This window comes from Plectropomus leopardus, chromosome 2 (genome assembly GCF_026936395.1).
Source record: "Plectropomus leopardus strain MGB_pleo_1.0 chromosome 2, ASM2693639v1, whole genome shotgun sequence".
In the NCBI taxonomy this organism is placed as follows: domain Eukaryota; kingdom Metazoa; phylum Chordata; class Actinopteri; order Perciformes; family Serranidae; genus Plectropomus; species Plectropomus leopardus.
This window is the reverse complement of record NC_142177.1, coordinates 28,316,479-28,336,816: the sequence shown is the minus strand read 5'-3', so window position 1 is coordinate 28,336,816 and position 20,338 is coordinate 28,316,479. Positions and strand designations below refer to the sequence as shown.

At 37.2% G+C, this 20,338-nt stretch overlaps 2 protein-coding genes and 1 long non-coding RNA gene across 7 annotated transcripts; 1 reads left to right on the top strand and 2 right to left on the bottom strand.

Moving 5' to 3' along the window:
• Window positions 1-233: 233 nt before the first annotated feature.
• Window positions 234-8,966, bottom strand: LOC121958279 (ARF like GTPase 8Ba). Its single transcript, XM_042507171.2, has 7 exons — window positions 8,754-8,966; window positions 4,722-4,802; window positions 4,551-4,624; window positions 4,312-4,405; window positions 4,112-4,179; window positions 3,616-3,686; window positions 234-1,193 (listed from the first exon to the last, which is right to left on the bottom strand). Exons 1-7 carry the CDS (start codon window positions 8,874-8,876, stop codon window positions 1,144-1,146), a joined length of 561 nt encoding a protein of 186 aa, XP_042363105.1. The 5' UTR covers window positions 8,877-8,966; the 3' UTR covers window positions 234-1,143.
• On the top strand, window positions 3,627-9,069 carry LOC148190230 (uncharacterized). Its single transcript, XR_015779376.1, has 3 exons — window positions 3,627-3,765; window positions 5,611-5,718; window positions 8,931-9,069. It is a non-coding gene; the product is annotated as an uncharacterized LOC148190230 (long non-coding RNA).
• LOC121950394 (tumor necrosis factor receptor superfamily member 5-like) lies at window positions 9,065-14,801 on the bottom strand. 5 transcript variants are annotated; one of them, XM_042496406.2, is made up of 6 exons: window positions 14,487-14,797; window positions 14,217-14,342; window positions 13,950-14,081; window positions 11,407-11,496; window positions 11,181-11,306; window positions 9,122-10,216 (listed from the first exon to the last, which is right to left on the bottom strand). In XM_042496406.2, exons 1-6 carry the CDS (start codon window positions 14,611-14,613, stop codon window positions 10,032-10,034), a joined length of 786 nt encoding a protein of 261 aa, XP_042352340.1. In that variant the 5' UTR covers window positions 14,614-14,797; the 3' UTR covers window positions 9,122-10,031. The 5 variants fall into 5 exon arrangements, with proteins under 5 accessions (XP_087946029.1, XP_042352340.1, XP_042352324.1 ...); XM_042496390.2 differs by having other exon boundaries at window positions 9,130-10,216; window positions 11,181-11,318; window positions 14,487-14,793; XM_042496397.2 differs by having other exon boundaries at window positions 9,132-10,216; window positions 11,398-11,496; window positions 14,487-14,792.
• Between the last annotated feature and the right edge of the window lie 5,537 nt (window positions 14,802-20,338).

Sequence of the window (20,338 nt, the reverse complement as noted above, 5' to 3'; positions counted from 1 at the left end):
TAGCTCCAACCAGCTTCAGCCTGAGCGGTAGTTATCCTCTTTGACTTTGTGGAAAAGGTATTTGAATGAGCTTTTTTCTTCCCCAACTCAAACTCTGTAAAACTGACCACATGAATCAATTCAAAATACAAAAAGTTTCTTACAATGACTGAATTAAAACAGGTTCACCTTTCGCTATTCATCCATACAGTGACAGAGTTTAAAAGCTTGTGTACAAATAACAGAACAATGTCTAAATTAAAAAGCATGCCTTTTTATTTCTTGGATATATTGAAGTGGTCATTTTACTTTTCCCAGGTAGGCACACCCTGCATGCTGCTTTGCTTCAGAGGTGAGAGACATTGCACAAGGCACTTTATATTTCTGCCACTCTCTCAGCTTCGAAGGCAGCACAGACGACATCAGTCCACTGAGGCTACTTACCAACAGAGGCCAATATGAACCACACAACCCCGTACAGCTTTACTTTTAGTACATTCAGACTTTAAATAGAATCATATATTCATACACGCACATCTCACATCAGTAAAAATCATACTAGCTTGATATTTGTACAGACCTGCATCAATTGACTTGCTTAAATGTTTTCTCTAACGACAGACATGTCTTTGAAGGAGGAAAACCTGATCGAGTCATCAAGGACAATCACAGAGCAGAGCTTGACAGAAATGGGAACAACTGTACGTCCACATCAGCAATCTGGTATCATATCTGACCAAGGGAAGAGCTTTTCTTGTTATGCGAGACTTGTTTGACAGATTTAACCCTCATTCAAAGGGGTGTTGTTGATGTATACCCAAGATTAGTGTTATTAACCGCTGGGTATGATCAACAGGATAATGCCTTAATGATAAACTGTAGATCTGTAAATTAGGGTTCTGACTCCAAATTAAAAAACAGCTTTACAGGAAAAATAATGCCAATAATATTTCTTAAATTTGGTATCAGAATTACATTTTTAGGAGTGCATTCTCAGGGTTTGTTAAAGAATCACGAGGTGAAAAGGGGGGAAAAAAAACAAACTTGTGTGTCACAAGCAGAACAGAGCAGCATGTGTGATACGACTTTACATCATGGCAGAGTGATGAGAGTGTGACATGACAGTAACATGGCAAACACAGCTGGAAAATAAATCCCGCGTTTTCAGCTCCTCCTGGATTTTGAGTGTTGGATGAGCCACTGAAGTGTGATGTCTGGAATCAAAGAAACAGTTTATGATTCAGGCATTTCTAATTCACTAGATATGATTGAAGGGATGCATGATAATATCTGCACGTCATCAGTGTTGGCAGTTTTTGGCTTTAAAATGAAATATCAAAATCAGCCCACATGCTGATTTCTCCAGATTTTACAGATAAATGTTTTTTTTTAATTGACAAAGTAAAAATGTACAAAATGTCAAACCTACGTTGAAGTATTTTTTTTTTTATTTTAAACAATGAATGAGTATTATATACACTGAAAAGCATTGTGTTAAACTATGTCTCTACATGCTGGTGGGCTATTATGACAAGAGTATGCATAATATGTTAATTCCACTGCAGGAGAGACTTGACAATCAATAAAATTAGGTGGGGAAACAAAGTGGATATGTCTATCGGTTATCAGCCAAATGAGTTCTCATATATCGAATATCGGCAAAAAATTCCAATTTCATGCATGCCAATATGATTGTATACAGTTTTGGCACAGATTTAGCTTCACAGACGTCATTAAAATGGCGATAAAATCATTATTATTGCCATGGTGATTCCCCTCACTTACACTTCCAGTTAGGGAAGGGAGTAGGTTCAGTGTCAGAACTGAAACTGACACAATGAAACCAGATGCTCTTAAACAAGCACAAGTAAAAATTTCTAATGTACCAACAAACTTAAGATCATGTTTAGTTTCCTTAATTGAGCCCTGACAGTGCCGTATTTGCGTCTTCATAATAAGTCTTTATTAAGAGAACTCCTTTTCTTCCTCATCTTTGACTGATGGTCCATTGAAGCGTCTTTTTATAAGAAACACTTGATTTTTTTCTTTTAACCCCCAAAACATGCAAAGCTGCACTATCTGCAGCCTGCATCCTGCCCCAGTTTGTATGAACAGCAGCCTGAGAGGCGAAACTTTGTGTAAAAAAAGTCAGAAAATTACTTGCCGATGCTGGTTACAGGGGCACTGCCGTGTTTTAGTATTGTGCTTTGATAAGTTGTCAGACTTATAAGAGACAGATTAAAAAATAATCTAAAGCACAGGGCTCCTATAGCCTAAGGTAACGTAGATTTAAGACTTTTTAATACTTTTTAAATGCTACTCCGAATTAAGACCAATTTTCTAATGACCAAAATGAAAAGTTTAAGAAAAGGAATTTTTATAAATTATTCAACAAAAAAATAGATGTTGCAAATTATTTTGAGATTTTACAATGCAATGCGATTTTTTAAGACTTTTCTAAGATTAATTTAAGTCAATTTAATACTAATTAAGGCCTTATTTTTAAATGAATGAATTTTACTTTTTAAGGATTCGAGACCCTGAAAGCAGCTGAGGCCAAGATATCTGACCCAAAAAATGCTAAATTCCTCAATACCCATAATGTAACTCAATAGTGTCTTTCATTTAATCACCAGGCTCCTCCTGAGCCACCGAAGGAAAAAAAGAAATCCTCATGACAAGTTAATTAAGCTTATATGTAAAATCCATGGAGTATTTCTTTTTAAGGGGAAAATCATCTAAATTAAGAATTCCAATATCAATAATTATTTCCATGGTGTAAGAAAGGTCACATTTGTGAACAGGAGCTACTCCCTTAAAGAGAAAAGAGTATGAAGTCAGGAGCTGCTCCAAAGACAGTGAATGGGAGACTGATTTTGCCACCATTGAATGTTTGTTTTAAAGATTTCTTGCATTTACTAGCATTGACAGATGTGTTTTTTATATCTACCATGTGATTCATAACAATGTCTGGGTTATGTTGAGACTGAAATACAAGAAAAGCTCATTGTGAAAGACATTAGGGAGACTGGAGCAAACCTGTTCAAAGAAATGTGTGAGTCAGAAGGAACCATAAACAAAGAAAAAGAATGCCCTTTGGTGATGTAACTGGAATCGTGTTGATGGCTACAGTTAGTGAACGTTGTTTCCTTGTGTATTGTAATATTTGTAATCGTGTCTTTACATTGGGTGAAATTGCACTGGCACATAATCTCATATCATAATTCATAGTCCAGTCCAGTATTTTTGTTACTGACCAATCAGGGACATTAGGAGGAGCTTTAAAAATGGAGCCAGTAATATTGTCTATGTGGCATCTTAACCATTGAATTTCAAGATTTTTATTGCACAATCCTGCATCTTGACTAAACTACTTTTGTACAAATGAAGTGGGGATTTTCCTTCATTTACGTCTCAGTGTTCGATTACAAACAAATACTATTTAGTGGTTAATGATTTTAAGTTTAAGAAGAAAACCACCACAACTGTCTCTTCTCTCATTTTGATTTTTTTGGGGGTTGGACATTAAGAGGACACTGACTGTTTAGAAAAAATTGTGGGCACGGAAACTCCACCGGTGGAAGTCCACTGTCGAGATAACACAAAATGACATCACAGTCATTAACGGCAACTCACCAATGTTGTCTTTCTCTTTGCAGGAAATGGAGTAGCAGCAAATCTCTCTGTCCTGAATAGCTGCCAAATTCCTTTGAAGGAGAAAAACGAGCATGAGCAAACAAAAATGAGAAGTATGCACTCTGACTGATCATCACAAGGCAGTTTCGGGTATGAGCACAACTCTCAGCATGTCCCTAACTTGACAGCAGAGGGAGACATTTCCTTCAAAATGCCAGTTTTTCACTCTTGTTTTTTAAACAAAAAAATAAATTATTTTGATCTTCTAAACCTGTCATGAGCATACACTTGGTGAAACTGACGTGAGAGTTTTAATATGTAGAGGAAAGTCAGATTTTAAATCCCACATTATTTTTCCTAAAAAAAGACCTAAACAACAATAAATAGGGTGATTTTCATGATACAGTCTAAACTGCACTATTGTACATAAAAATGACAGAGCTGGGAATTCAGCTGTGATCAATAAAATAATTTAGGGATCATTTTTCATACTTACATTTTCTCAATGAGCTGTTTTTCATCTAGAGCAGTGGGGAGATCCCTTTTGTTACCGAGTACCAAAACCTAAAATAAACACATTACACTCAAAATCTGCAACTGCAGCAAGAAGTCATTGACACAACCCACACACAGTTTTGCATAATTGCTGCAAAAATCACACAAATCTTATGAACTGGTTTCAGGAGATCAACTTACAGGAATTCCTTGCAACTGAGGTTTGTCTAATAAATTATGAAGCTCGTTTCTAGATGCCTCCACCTTTTCTCGATCTGCTGCGTCAACCATGTACCTAAAAAAAAAAAAAAAAGAGCAACGCCGAAACAATTAGTAAAAGGTGTTTTACATAAATGTAAAGTATGTCTGGCAAGTGCTTGTTAAATTTCCTTCCAATTGTTTTTCAGACAAACTTTGAAATTTGAAACTGAGAAACTCACACGATTGCATTAACTCCTCGACAGTACCGCTCCCACATGCTCCTGAACCTCGGCTGCCCTCCTATATCCCAGATCTACAGAGTAAAAGAATATATCATAATACAATATCGCTGTTTCAATGTGCCGTTTCATTTCACTAATTAAAGTTACACCGCAGAAAGATTAAATTACCTTGATGGTGACGTTTCCTTTGGTGACCTTCCTCATATTGAACCCGACTGTAGGGATCATGTCTTCACTGAAATGCCCTGACTGAAAGGAAATACAAAATAAATGTCATGTTTTACAAAACTGTGGGACTTGTTAAAATATTAAGGCAATTCACTACATGTGTGGGACAAGATGGGGATATATACAACATGCGCACAACTAATTAGCTATTCCCACAGTATAATAAAGCAGCATAAAGCCACTTCACACATTTTAAAATGCCTCTCTAATGCGTAAATCATGTTTTATGGACAATATTATTATCGTTCACTAAAACAGAAACTAGGTGTGAAAAAAACATTTTATTTAACTGAAAAAGAAAAATCATGTGCACAGGAAATGTCTTAGTTTTAATCTTTGTCAATCTGGTCAAATCTGCCAACAGACTAAGCAGTAGGAGGTGTTGGGCAAGTGACTTCATGAGTCAGTTGCCTTAAAAGTGTTTTGATTTTTATTTTAATACCTTTTCTGAACTTTTTACATCTTACCTTTGACAAATACTCCACATACTGTAATAATCAAACTAAAAGTAAACATTTTTTGAAAAATAAAAAATAAACTGAAACAAACAAACCCACTATGAAAACTACCTGAACTAATTACAGTATATTATGGCAACATTATGCTTAGCAATATTCTATCCATACACAGAAGCCAAATATTGATATTTTTAATAAATTACTAATTTTGAAAATATAATTCAAACTCTTTCCCTTAGAAATTATAAAATTGCTTTTTCATTCCACAAGATACATTTTGTTACAATAAAAGTGACTGAAGTGAGATGAACCAACTGGGGACATTACTTCTTTTAAGATTTTTTTTCGTGCTTTTTTGTCTTCATTGATAGGACATCCCATTAGAAATGTTGGATGACGTGCAGCAAAGGGCCGTGGGTCAGAATTGAACCTGGACCACTGCAAAGGACTCAGCGTATACGGGTGGCACACCCTACCAGGTGAGCTAGAAGTCACCCCAAGGGGGACATAATTTGCAGTTCAAAAAAGCAATAAATAGTGATATGTAATCTCAATTCTCAGAATATTGTAAAACGTTCAAAATCACAATGATTATGACCTATGTAATGTGACAATATGCTACTGTGGGGGCTCTGGCTCTCCGGTTCCCGTCCAGTCAGAGAACAAAGTCTAACTGATCACTCAACTGTATTATGCATCTATATTAAAGTATAAAACAAAAAACAAACTAAAAAAAAAATCTCATTTATGTGTAAGTCCAAACCTGTAAAAAGCAGGGGCTGGTATTTGTAAAAAAAACAAATATACTCTTAAAACTATGACAACAAACTGTGTGTCTACACATTTTCTGTTTTTTTCATGAGTGCTCATTATTGTAAACTGAAGGGGCATTTCCCTTTAACATCAACACTCACAACACAAGCTGTGTATATTCCCTCTCCTTGCTTTGCTTTGTTAACCCGCAATCGTGCACCGTCTGCTGTGCACACATTTCACAGCACATGACTCTCCGGAGTCACCTGATGAGGCTAAGTGGAAATGGGTGCAGCAGTCTTATGACTGAGGAACAAGGAACCACCCCCTCAACAACCATTTATTCGCTGAATTGTGTCACTGGCCAGTGGTGCATTTTTGCATTTTTTCATCAGTGTTCAAGGAAAAGATATGGGTTATGTTACAACCCCAAACCGACTTCCTCTTCAGATGCCAGCCCTGTTATCTGATGCAAAAAGCACTGAACTGACAAATTTGACAAACGGCAAACTTTGTTTTAAAGACAAAGTCTTCCTTCTAACTACAGTTTCCTGAAGCGCAAGTTTACACCTTTAGATGGCTTATTTTGTTCAAATAACAATCCAAAGTATAAATAAATTCAGTTTATAATGATATGAAATACAGAAAAGCAGAAAATCCTAAAATGAGAAGCTGGAACCATTGAATGTAGAAACATAATTAATTGTTTTACAAATGCTGCAGTAGTTATTCTTCTATTAAGTAATCAGTTAATCGCTGATTTGAAATATGCATTTAAGAAAACCTAAAATTCCAAAACTCACTTGTGAGAAAAAAAACCCAGAAACTACACAGATTTAAATAACTGGACAAAGGCTTTTTAGACAAATTTAAGACAAATTTGATTGGTCATCAGAGAAACCTGCATGCTTGCAAAATGTCATCACAACCGTAAACAAATTAGCAAGAAGAAAACCATGAAACTTAAGCTCAGGTTTAGGAAAAACAGGCTGCTAGAAACTCAGTCTCTCTGTAGTGATTAGCCAATGAAAAGCTGCCACAAGAAACTGACATTTTTGAGAAATCCCTGCACAGTTATGCGAAGTTGCACCAGAGCAATGGCTTGCAAAAAAACATGCTCAGCAGCCTCAGTCACATGAGGTCACAGCAAAAGATACAATCTGCGTGTGCAACTTTATCACAATTTTAACCTGAAACGGCTGCAAGTATGTGTCATGTCGTGTTGCAGCAAAAAGCATTATCTGCAATTTATGTTTTACGCTACTTTTAAGTTTCAATGCCACCAGCCACCTGCATTCAGACATTAACAACAGCGATAACTGAGACAGGTATTTTTATAGATAGATAGACTGTAAAAGCTGACAAGTTTTTACTTACAATAATGTTGGAAACCAACTGCCTTTTTCAAAGGTAAAGTAATTATATATCAATTAATCATCATTTATGTTTACTCTAATTCATTTATGTTTAATCTAATCATAAAGTTTACTTTTTTTTTTTTAAAGATTATTCTTGGGGTATTTTCTTCTTTATTGGTAGGGCAGTCTGAGATGCACAGGAAAGGTGGGAGCGAGAAGGGGGAATGACATACAGCAAAGGGCCACAGGCTGGACTCGAACACGGGTCGCTGCAGAAACCTCATCAAAATGAGGCGCACCCTCTACCAGATGAGCTAGAAGTAGCCCCAAGTTTACTTAAATTTTAGCTGTATTTACTTAAATTTGTGAAGTTGTAGCAACTTAAAATGACAACTGAAATTACCTTGTTCTGTGTTAGCAACTTCAGTAAACACAGCTAGTCTGACTTAACTGGTTCATGACACAGAGGATTTTGCTGATGATGAAGTTAGGAGATCTGCCAGTTCTATTCTGTTAAGATGTTTAAGAAAATACAAATATGACGGGCTAGTTTGCAACCAGCAGAATTCAAATACATAAAACAATAAACTTGATTTACTGAAGTTGCTAAAACTTGGAAAGACTGATTTTATTAAACTTGTCGTTTTTAAGTTGCAACACTTTGCAAAATCAATTTTAACGAAACTTAACTAACTATAATGTCAACATAAATTAAGACTAATAGTTATATTAAGAATATTTACTTACATTTTCAAGGCAATCGATTTTCTAGATTTTTTTAAGTCAACTTGTCAGATTTAACAGGATAGATAGATAGATAGATAGATAGATAGATAGATAGATAGATAGATGCTTTATTGGCAGGGAATAAAGTTTTGTCAACTTGAATGACCAGCTACTCAATAGATTGTTTGTTTTTTCCTGGCTTGTGAGTGAAGCAAATCTAGATGCAACCTGCATAAAATTGAAACCGCCTATGTGTGATCAGTTGTTGTGATCACCATGTTTGTTAACTTCCTGGTAGCTGACAGCTTTGAACTCCGCGAAAAATGCTCCCACACTTTGGAGGTGATGAAATTTAAGTCATAACAAAGCTAATATGTGTATGCTGTGTTTGGGTTTAGCATGCTAAACAACAACACAGTAGCGACTAGCCGACAAGGAGGATCCACCAGCAGGAAACTAGTTAGCTCAGCTGACTTGTTGACACAAGTCCAACCACCTGACTCAGTTTGAGGTTTGTTTTTATGGATGCTGATCTCAAAACACAGTAGCCTTACTTTGTTTGAACCCAAAAGCCAGACAGTGTAGCACAGACCTAGTTAGCTTAACTCTTATCCCATTATTAGCGCTAATAGTGTTAGCACTCCCTGTAGCAAGGTGGCTAGCAGCTGAAGACTTACAGCGATCACGTTTACAAATGTTGTTTTTCCCGAGTACTGGAGGCCGACCAGCGTCAGCTCCATCTCCTCCTTCCAAAACAGAGACTTGAACCAGTCCAAAAGCCGGTTTATTAGTGCCAGCATCTTGTCGGTAGTCACTGTGCCCTGTGGTGGTGTCTGATTCTCCCTCCCTGTCAGATGTGGCGTCTCTCCAGCGAGGAAGGGAAATGGGACGCAGGCAGCAGCTGTCATATGACCAGTCTGCCGGGGCGCGCCCCACAGCGCCCCCGCTGACACATGGAGGAACTACACCCGGTTATATACCACCAGAACCATGTGTGGATTTCTTTTTTTTTAATTAATGGAAACATTTTAAGAACAAAAAGTATCTAATTTTACTCCGAAAAAAATCTGCTCCACCAGGACATTTTTTTCACTTTATGTTTTTAATTCAAAATACAAACATGTCAGGAGAGTAAACATTTTTGCCAGCCTATAGAGTCCCATTGTGAACCCGGAAATGTTGAATACCCCAAAGTTTATGTTGTAAATGTATAGTATGGGTCACCAACATTCGGAAAAGCATCCTCAAAACCACCCAGATAGTGTCCAAATTGGCCAAGCAGTTGCTGAACGACTGTCCATATGTGATAATGCAAATTTGGCAAATAACACAAATTGCCCAACATATGCAAGTTAGAATCTGGCAGTTTCTTAATATTGGGAATTTATACTTCACATTTATAATGTAAAGCTTTGGGGTACTCAACATTTATGTGTTGACTTTGCTAGAAAACAGACTTAAATACATATGCTTAATACCCACATTTCTTACAGTGCGTTCACACCAGATGTGGCGCAAGGCAAACAAAGGTTTCTACAGATGTTAAAAATCTTTATATACAGTCTATGTTTTTGAGGATCATCTTTGCCAGTCCTTTAGTATCGCATTTAACCATAGTTGTCCTCATTTTTGTCGATGGGCAGTGGCAGCTGATATGCCATAAAATTACAGTTTTGAGCCAATACTCCTTCTATTGTAGCACCCAACAAGACCACCAACACTACATAGTCATCACCTACTGTTAATTATTAACTATCATTATCAGACGACAACATTTAGAAAAGTTACAAAATAGCCTAATCTCTACAGTTGCACCACAGCCCTTCTTGAGTATTTTTAAGACACAACAAACAATGAACATTATTATCTTCACATTCTACACTAACAGTTACACACATTCAGACGGGGACACGTATCTGTTCACCACTGAGTAGCTCTACTGGAGCAAAAAGGGCTTAAGTTCCTTGCTCAAGGGCAGCTGAACAGTAGCACGTGCTAACTTTTTCAAGTTGCAGGAGGTCCAAACTGTTGCTGTTCTTAGTTTCATCCTGCATCCTGAGCTCATGCCCACTCTCCTCCTTCGACAGGTGAAAGTCGCTGCCGATGTTTGAGAGCGCTAAGAGCTCTGTAGGTTGTTTATCTGGAGAAAATGCAATAAATATAAATAAAATGATTACAAATCAGTGCAATAAAATGCCTACTGAGGTCATGTCATACTTTTCTAACTACCATACACATCACCCACACTGAACTACACCACACTTCTACACTTATGCACCATTTTATCTGTATTTCAAGTATTAAAAGCATATATATTATTGTTCCTCATTGACACCCCTCAATTGCTGATGCTCCTTATTTTTAAGTGTATATATAACATATAGATTTTTACTGTTGGCATTGGATATTTGTTGTTATCTAAAACATATTTTAATTTTAAATGTACATTTTCTTACAATTTGTATTAAAATTTTGAGTTAAAGGAACACATAATATATGGACCTGAGTGAAGATCTGATTATAGAAAAAACAATGGGCAGTGCAGACAAACATTAATAATTTATGGACTTTTTCAAAATTCTTACAGACACTCTTGGTCATAGCAGCCATGTGTTTGTTTCCCCCATTTTTCTTCTCACTTTAAAAAGAAGAAAAGGAAAAATATGCAGTTTCCAGATCAGCAAAACTGTCAATTTTTGAGGCAACATGCCGAAGGCACTTTCAAAGTCACGCCACCCTTTTTCATTTCTTAATTTTTTAAAATTTAATTGCACATCAAGGAATGTCTAGTGTATTGGAAATTTTCTTGTATGAGTTTGCTGACTGCTTTTCAATCACTTCATATTGAGTTAGTTATTGTGTTCCTCTGTCCTCAGAGTGTATATTTAATGATGATACGGACTGATCAAAAGTTACAAATTAATGTGCAAGTGTATGTTAACCTACTACAATCACCTGAGACTACACATATTACTCTGCCGAGATCTGTTTCACTCAAACATTTAAGGGTCTTTTTCTGTTAATCTGTGTAAAAAAAAAAAGGAAAATCTACTTATGCAATACCAACTCCATCACTATATGTGTTTCCATCAAGGTTGACTTACATGCTTTGTGCTTCCTCAGGGTCTTTATACAGACGTAAGACAGAAACACGAGGAGGGTGAGAGAAACCAAAACAAAGCTGATGTAGAGGACCGAGTGAACGGAGTCGCTGCCATCTCTGTGCGTCCCTGGTGAAAACACTACATGTAAAAGTTAAGTTAGTTCAGCTCAGCTACATATGTTGTCATCAAGCAAAAGCATTTATTTTGTGCCACTTACTGGAGGTACCTTCTTTTCTATCAAAATATGAATTATCAGGGCTTGAGGGCGCACACCGATATGAATACTCTATCAGCCCATCTGGCCGTCTGGGACCGGCTGCAAAGACAGACAGAGAGAGAGAGAGAGACAAAGAGACAGGTGAGTACATCAATACATGTATATGCAATCTAAAATTAACTCGCATTTCTAAAGTAATATTCTCCCAAATATGGTCTAAACTGAAAAAGTATCTCAACAACTTTCAGGTGGATTTCCCTAAAGGTTTGCAGATTCGATCATAGTGCCCAGAGGATGAATCTTAATGACCCTTAAAGATATTTTGTATTGCATTCACCACAGTGGGGTAGACATTTATGTTTTGTGCTAGTTAGCAAATGTTGGCATGCTAACCTAAGATGGTGAACATGGCAACAATATACGCTTTTAGCATCAGGATGTTACCATGTGCCAACTCTACCATGGCTTTTTAGGGAGCCCCAAAGAAACATTAATAGCTGGGGAGCCTAGTCGTGCACCTGGTGAAGCGGGCGCCCCATGTACAATGGCTATGTACTACTTTGCTGCGGCCGTAGGTTCAGTTCCAACTTTGGCCCTTTGCTGCATGCCATCCCCTCTTTCTCCCCCCCTGTCCTGTACAATAAAGCTGAGAAAATTCCCAAAAAATAATCTTTAAAAAAAAGAAAAGAAACATTAACAGCTGCAAGCATGTCAGCATGCTCCCTTTTTGTCTGCATATAAGAATCAGTTGACCACATCAAACCTCCACATGGACATCAAAACCAAGCAGCACAGAAACAATGTGGCAAACTACAGCAGGACACCGTATACACTCTGAAAAGTGATGTACTGTATTCTATAGTTTATCATAAATGAGACAGGGGTAGGTCAAATAGAGAAACCACTTAAAATATAAAAAGCTATGAACATTAAATCAAAAACAGAGCCTGCCAGACAGCCTATAGGACATCATTGATAGATATTTAATCTGATCACTACCTCTGCGTATCTTAATATTTGTTTGTTTTTGTGTTGTCCTGTTTCTTTGATATATATATATATATATTTGTCTTTCTGTCATCTGCCTTCTTGTGTAATATGTGCCCACTATTATGTGGGTGCGATGGTGACCCTGGAGTGAAGAATGTGCAAAGTGTTTCTTGTTGTGTGTTTACTGGTTGGGAAAATGTCCCCTCCCCTCATGTTTATAGGGGAGCTCATGTCTTTTTACAAGCTCCGAGCTCTCCCCAGCCCCCCTGTGGTTCACACCGTGGCGCGTTATGGCCCTGACACGCTGTTGGTGAAAGTCAGTTGTCCCTGTGATGTGTCCTGCACTATTAGTACATGTTAGCCATTGTCACCTTTTTTCCCACAAAGTTCAGCATGTTGAACAGTGCCTGGGACTTCAGGGCTTGTCGGTGAGTGAAATCACTCTGCTAGTTTAGTAGAGAAACGGATGTGAGGAAGGTAAACAAGCAGCTTAAACTCATAAGTGTGGTCGAAACAAACTTGTTATATAAGGTAAAATTGTTCCTCTTTAGTACTTGAGCTCTTTGGCAGAAACATGTCCTGATGGTTTTTGTTATTGTTCACAGTATTGTTGCACAGTAAATATGCTTTATTCTTTCCAAATTGGATCGTGTTGTTCATGTGCTAACTGGCTAACTAGTCATGGCAGTTTTTGCTTGACTTTTGAAGACTATGGCCATTTTTTCCTCTCATTCAGGTGCAGAACATATGTGCTGGTTAGCCATCGGTTGTAGTCTTTGCAGTGTGTTCTAGTGCAACTTGAGAGAGAAACAGCTGATATGAAGTGACAAAAGAGTCTGCTTTTGTCGCTGCTAGTTCTTTGATGTTGGTTCAGTGTGTCTGGGCCTTAACTCACAGCACTGCTGTGCCTGAAGTGCAGCCTCACAGAGCTGCTAGCTTCACTGCAGACTCTTCTTCATGTTAATTCACAGCAGACATGACTGGTTTTAAAGTCTTGTTTTTTATGTTTTATCTTCCCCTTATCAAATGTTCCCAAAGATCATCATTGAGGTTATCATGTGATCACAGAACAGAAACATATGCTAAATCAGCAGTTTATGCATTTCCTGTGGCTTCAAAACACTTTGGCAAGTTTCTTTGTGCTCTCCTGACATTTAGAGCAGCTATACTTTTACTCACCAGCAGTCACAGAAGACCACATCACACAAAGTAGTGTTTGAATGACAGATGTGACAACAGTTTGGGAAAACTTCACCAGTTGTGTGTACGTGAACAGAAATATTAAATCAAACAAAAAATTTTAAACACTGTATCAAGTCTAAATCACATGGATTTTAATTAGACTTATCAAGTAAAAAAAAAATGGGTTGAGTGCTTTAATCCAAACTTCATTTCTCGCACATCACTAACTAATCTAACACACGTTTATTTTCCATTGTGCACCTTAACACCCAAAAACAAATACACAAAACACAAGGCCTAACATACTCAGACTAGATATTTGTCAGCAGCAATTCATTTTAGAGCTGATTTCTTTGATCTAAAAAAAAGTCCACTCTCACCTGTTTTCATCAGTTTCTCCCCGCTGACACATTTGTTTTCCTCACACTTTGAGCAGACATTGTTGGAGCACAGGAAACCAGGGAGGCACGAACAGTTTGCGTTTGCGGTCAGTGTACATTTCTCAGCATATTCTGAAGAAAGTCAAGAATTAAAACCACAGGACTCTCAGGTGATAACAGTGTTTCTTTTATCCCCTTCAATCAATATTTCACTTGAGATCTTCATAACATTAAAGTCAAACAATTTCTAAATTATTTCAGTCTTACCGTGTTGGCATGACCGACATTTCTCACATCTGTCAAACATGTTATAGTGGTCCGAGAAGTAACCCTCTTTACAGGGTTTACACACAGTTTGCCTTTGCTTTGAGCAGAACTCAGTCATAAATTTACCTTCAAATTAAGAGACAAATTAAATTAGTCATTCACAAGAATATGAATAACATTCACAGACATGATCAGATGAAACAGATTTATGTAAAAAAAAACAAAAACACTGTGTATCTCATTATTTTATAGATTAATTCTGTGTTTCACCTGGGGGACAAAGGTCACAGCATCGCCCATCCACCTCATCCTGTCCGTCACCACAGGCTGCAGCGAGTCCTATAGTCCAAATACTCAATACGCATACAAGTGCCAGTGAAGGGCTCAGAGGAATCATTATGACCAGTGCTCTGCTTATGCCTGCAGGCTTTTATGTTGGCTGTGACTGACGTCAGATATGAGTGTGGTTAGCTTGCCGAGAGACATTGTGTGAGACAGATGCTTTGTTCAGGAAGTGAAAGACCACTTACACTTGCACGTGATTTAAAATCCTCAAAGATAGGTTGTTGTTGTTTTTTTTTACCTGTATTCATTCATTCATTCACTATTTGTCCCTTGTGTTTTTCTTTTATTGTAAAATTGTATTTTATATATATCTAAAGCAAGGCTTTTTGGCTTGTGGAGAGTAGCCAGATGTTTGCTTTTTAAAAGAAGACAGCACAGGTGACGTGTACAGGTAAGACAGACTTATAAAGACAAAATGGAATAACACTATTGATCTGTCTTCTATAGAAAGTTTCCTTTAAGGCACACGCTGGGGTTGGAGGTGTTATTTCTGGCTTTGTCATGTGAAACGCTTTTGCAGAAACTGGATAAAGTAGTTAAAAGCTTCACCACTGCACTCAAGGAGCACCAGAGAAACATTATCAAAATCTTAAAACCAAGATTAGTATATAATCATACATATGATTAGGTTACATACACCAATATTCTTGTTTTTGAAATCTAAGGAGTCCTCAAGTCTGGTCACACAGGTGGGGACAAGTTGTTTTGCAAGTCAAAAGTAAGTCCCAAGTCCTAAACTTTGAGTTTCAAGTTCTAAATAAGTCATAATGCACTCTTCACCAAATGGAATAAGTAGAGTAAAAATATATTAACTTTTCAAAAAAAACATGAATGCTTTCCTTTTGTAGCCTATAACACTATCAACCAGTACCACAACAGAAATATTTTTTTTTTCCTTATCTTGAAGTATTTAACTCATCTGATGTTAGAAAAGTTTATGATTTTCTCTTTCCAAATTTGCAACAAGTTTTCTATAAGCCCATTTTTCCTTTAAACCATTAAACCTTTTTTTGGGTAGAAAGCCAATGAGCAACTTGATAGGAAATGACCAAAAATTTAAAAGAATTAAGTAAAAAGTACAAGAAAATCAGCAAAGACCACAAAGAAAAGAAAAGAAAAGAAAAATAATGATATTTTTATATAATATACAATAATGATAAATATATGATATAATATAGTTTTGTAATACAGTTTTCTGGACATTATTCTCTAGCTTATTTTTAATAATTTTCTAAATCTACCAATTTCTTGCAATTTGCAGGGAATTTCTTGCCAAATTTCTCATTGGGTTTTTTCTTTTCAAAATTAATCATACCAATTTGCTGAGGGTTCAAAGGTTTAAATACTTGTGAAAGGCGTCTAAGTGCAGCACAAGAAAAGTGATGTCAATTCAGGTTTCAAAGGGTTAAAATGATATTTTATGTTGTTCCACGCTTTATGTTTTATATCTAAATGAAATATAAAAAGATTTTAGCATTAGAATGAATGAAAATAAATATAAAAAGAAGGGGAAATAACCAGATTCACAGCACAGATTTTAAATATCGTACTTTTTAATCTTTGGGCCTGGGGAAAAGGTGCCAAATATTTTAAAGTCAAAAGGCTCAAGTCCAATTAGAGCTGCAAGTCTTTTTCTAAATTTTCGAGTCGAGTCTAAAGTAAGCAAATTTTTGACTTGAGTCTGACTTGAATCCAAGTCATGTGACTTGAGTCCACACCTCTGCATGAAGTTACTTTGTCCGCTTGTCTGAGAAAACATCACACAAACATTTAAAGTGACAGACAATATGAGGTAGAAAGCAAATGATGCAAACTACTGAATGTGTCAGACACCTGACAAGAGGAAGACATGTACAGTGATATGCCAAGGATGACTTGGGTGGGTTTTGATTGTGGGTTTCATTTTGAATTTGAATTTGATTTATCTACCAAATCTCAGGTTTTTGTTTTTGTTCTTTGACATCAATTTAACTTTTAGTTGTTATACTGATAAGATTCATTCATATCTGTATCTTCAATATTTATAACCTGTCACTTAACGTTATTTAAACCTTAAAAAAATGAATTTGGATAGTTTGATACTGGATTCTGATTTTTTTTTAAACAGACAAAAAAACTACTGTTGAAATTAGGCAACTCTGCAATTTTAACAGATTTTGTCAAAGGGCCTGTTCACACAAACAATTAAATACCACATTTTTCCCTGTCCTTTGTGATATTGTTTCATTCAGAAAGATGTATTTGCAGAGAGATTGAGATATCCATCACTACTGTGGGATAATTTACGTTTATCTATAGTCTTTTTTTCTGCAGGAGTGCTTGTAGTGGTTTCAGCGGTCAAGATAAAATCTATGAAGCGTATATCAGAACACAGAGTAGTTCTATAGTTTTATGGAAATTGGGAAAGAATCATTTGTTAAGCTCAGCTCATATTTCACTGAGTAAGGTTTGTCCCTATGGGTAGGAAATGGTTTAAAACATAAAACAGCAGATATCCTCTTTATCATCCAAATGACTCGGTGAACATTAATAATCAGTCCATCTCATAGTGAACATGACATTAAGAAGCCAATGAACTGAAACAAGCACTCACAATATTCTGATTATGACTCAGTTTAGCTCCTGGGAAACCTGCAGCACAGCAACCTTTTCATGCTAGGGACTCCTAAATCAATACACAGTAGGTCACAAAACCACATTTGGTAAGATTTCACTTTAGGGACCTCCATCTGGAAATATTTTGGATGTTAGATATGATTAAGACAAGGGGCCAGATGCATAAACGTTCCATAAAAAAAAAAAGTATGCCTTTTCCCACACACGAACTTGTGTTTATAAATGAAGAATGGTCAAACCTCAAACAGTCTTCAGACCAGGCGTTCACAAGATTTTAGCTGAGATAGCTGCTGGTAATATGATGAGAATGAGAGTAAGATCTAATGAGTGGTGCTGGGGCACAAGAGTCGATATACAAACAGATGTTCATGGCAAACTGTGATTTTGGAAATGAGGGTCGTGCATGTGCGCCCAGTACCAAGATTTATAAAAACACAAACAGGCGGACAACTGCTTCATAAATCTGATAAAAAAGAACGTGTATTTCCGCATTTGTGTGTACACACTGTTTTAGTCAAGAATCTACAGTGTTATGCATCTGGCCCAAGAATTCTTTCAACTCAAGTTAGGGAGATAACAGAAAGATGTGAAACCTATGATCAATATAGTCACTTTTATGGATCTACATAGTAAACCAAACTATTTTTTTCACATGAAGACCCCCCTAGAAGAGACTCCTTGGGGTCGCCAAGACCCTTGGTTGAGATCCATTGGTCTTCAGGGTGAATGGGTTGATGTGACTCAGGTAGTGTGGGTCATCCACCATTTGATCCCCTGCTTCTCCAGTCCACATGTCCAAGTGTCCTTAGGCAGTGAACCCCATATTAATCCTGATGGCTGTTCCATCAGTGTGTGGGCACATGTGAATGGTAACTGAGTAGTAGTCTGAATGTGTGTGTGACTGGGCGAATGCAGCATGTAGTGTAAAAGCGATTTGAGTGGTTGGAGGACTATAGAAAAGGCACTACACTAGTGCAGATCCATTTACAATGAAAGTAACATGATTTTTACACGAGTCTAGTCTTGACAGGGTTTTTAGAGTAATAACTTAAAAAATATGAAGTGTGGTTAAGCTTGCACTGGGTTTTTGGTCTGCAGCACACTGCTGTGTTTAGCACTACACAGTATGTGACTTTGCACGGTCATTTTATAGCTTTTACAATGCAGGCAGGATTTACATGCAGAAATACATTATGATGTGTAAAAAACTTTACTGCTGTCATCATACTGTAGGTGTAATGTAATTTAGTTTGTTGACATTTAGTAGCAGGAGGGGAAAAGTTTCCTTGTAAAGTTTTCCCAGGAAATGAGTCATCAACAATTTTGTAAATCGATTGAATGATTTAAGTGAGTTGTCAAGTGAAAAACATTAACAGGTTCTAACTTACCAAATTTGAGCACTGGATGTTTTTTCCTTCTAATATCATGGTAAACTGAAAATTCTTGTTGTTTTTTTGTGCAGTTGTTTGTACAAAACAGGCAATTACCTTAGGCTCCTGTGAAGCAGTGGCGCTCAAACTGTGGGGTTGGCCCTCCTGGGGGCGCATAGAGCCACTGCTGGTGGGGCGTGCATGACCAGAGGGAAAAGAGGGTGTCAGAGTTCAATGAATATGATTAATGTTAGAAAAATTAACAAACAAGACTTTGCTGATGCTATCGTGCTGACCTTTGTTACACTAAGTTTTAACATGGATTTTTTACAAAAATGAGTTTCTTCCCAAATATTGTTAATGATAAATGAAAAAGAAAATGTAGGGTGAGTGTGGTAAACTTTTTTTTTACTTCTGAAGGAGGGTAAGACAGAAAAAGTTTGACTGCTGTAATAAAACTTTTTTTTATATAACACACAATCAGATAAACAAAATAATCATCAGACTAATCGATGGTTAAAACAATCATTGGTTGCAGTCTGACTGTTGTTACTGAGCTTTATCAAGGTGTCATTAGCTTCAAAGAAACATTGATTTAAAAAGTCTGATAACTCGGATTATGTGTCAACACTGACTCTTTCTGAGAGTATGTGATTCATATTGATGTATGACTTGTGGCTGTGTACGTTTTTGATGGGATAGCCTGATATTTGCAGTGAACTTTATTTGCATGGATACTGTGTGTTGCACTTGGTCACCTTACATTACAGCTCGAAGTACTGTTAATGCAGTACCCCACTGCATTGACACCCTGGAAAGCCTCGTCACATGTGGGCTTCACCACCAATATTATCAAAGACCTTCAGCTCTCTATGTCACTCACACTCACTCGCAACCACATGATCGCATGTTTGAAACCTCCTACAGGATGTGAGACGGCCGTAGACGTACTTACACGTACTTCTCAACAGTGAATCGTCACCGTGAAGCCACAAAGGGTGAAATAGGCACAAGACGCCTGGATTTCCCTTTACAATACACGCATACACAAGTATCGCCCACTCTTAAAGTTTTCTGGTGAGGGTGGGTGGAAGACATGTGCAAGTCACTTGTTGAGCCTTTAATGTGACAATATAAAAACTCACTAAAGGTTAACGTATGGTATTTGATGGCACGGAATACAGAAGTACAGTAGGCATTGCCCAACCCTGAAGATCTTTCTTTGTTTCTTAATCTGACACCCACAGAACCAACAGAGCTTACTATGGAAATACAGAAAAGCATTTGCTGCCCAAAGTTTTCAGGTTTTATTGGCTGCAGGGGAACTCCACTGATTTTCCACATCAAGGTCTGTTTACAGATCTTGTGCAGTATGACTGCACATGGGGAAAAGATGCTTGAATCATAGACTGTATACAAAAAAAGCATGCGATAGCTCCCCAAAACTGAAGCTAAAACATCTTGATCGCCCCCTGGTGGCTGCATGCAGTTTAGCACTACCCCTTCCATGTTAGCTGATGGGATGTTGACCAAACTAAAAAAATCAAAGTAGTTAATTTTTCCCAATGTTTTTTCAAATATATGTTTGCACTTTATTTGACAGAAAGGGAAGAGAGAGGGTATGACGTGCAGCAAAGGGCCAAGGTTGGAATCTAAACCTGCAGCCGCTGCGGCACAGACACAGCGTTTTGTACATGGGGCTTGCTAATAAATAAGGTGAAACATGGTATTGGTACGTTTTCCATTTTTTTACGTTTATACCTTTCTCCCAACTCACTGCCAGCCAGGAAG

Bases quoted from the DNA above. Each gene is read 5' to 3' on its own strand.
- LOC121958279 (XM_042507171.2), bottom strand. From the start codon at position 8,876: ATGCTGGCACTAATAAACCGGCTTTTGGACTGGTTCAAGTCTCTGTTT. The intron at 4,625-4,721 runs GTAATTTAATCT...TTTACTCTGTAG, and splicing joins AAGGAAACGTCACCATCAAG to ATCTGGGATATAGGAGGGCA. The intron at 1,194-3,615 runs GTGAGTTGCCGT...CTTTGATTCCAG, and splicing joins CAAAGAGAAAGACAACATTG to ACATCACACTTCAGTGGCTC.
- LOC121950394 (XM_042496383.2), bottom strand. From the start codon at position 14,613: ATGATTCCTCTGAGCCCTTCACTGGCACTTGTATGCGTATTGAGTATT. The intron at 14,343-14,486 runs GTGAAACACAGA...CTTAATTTGAAG, and splicing joins CTGTGACCTTTGTCCCCCAG to GTAAATTTATGACTGAGTTC. The intron at 11,319-11,397 runs GTAAGTGGCACA...TTTTACATGTAG, and splicing joins TAGAAAAGAAGGTACCTCCA to TGTTTTCACCAGGGACGCAC.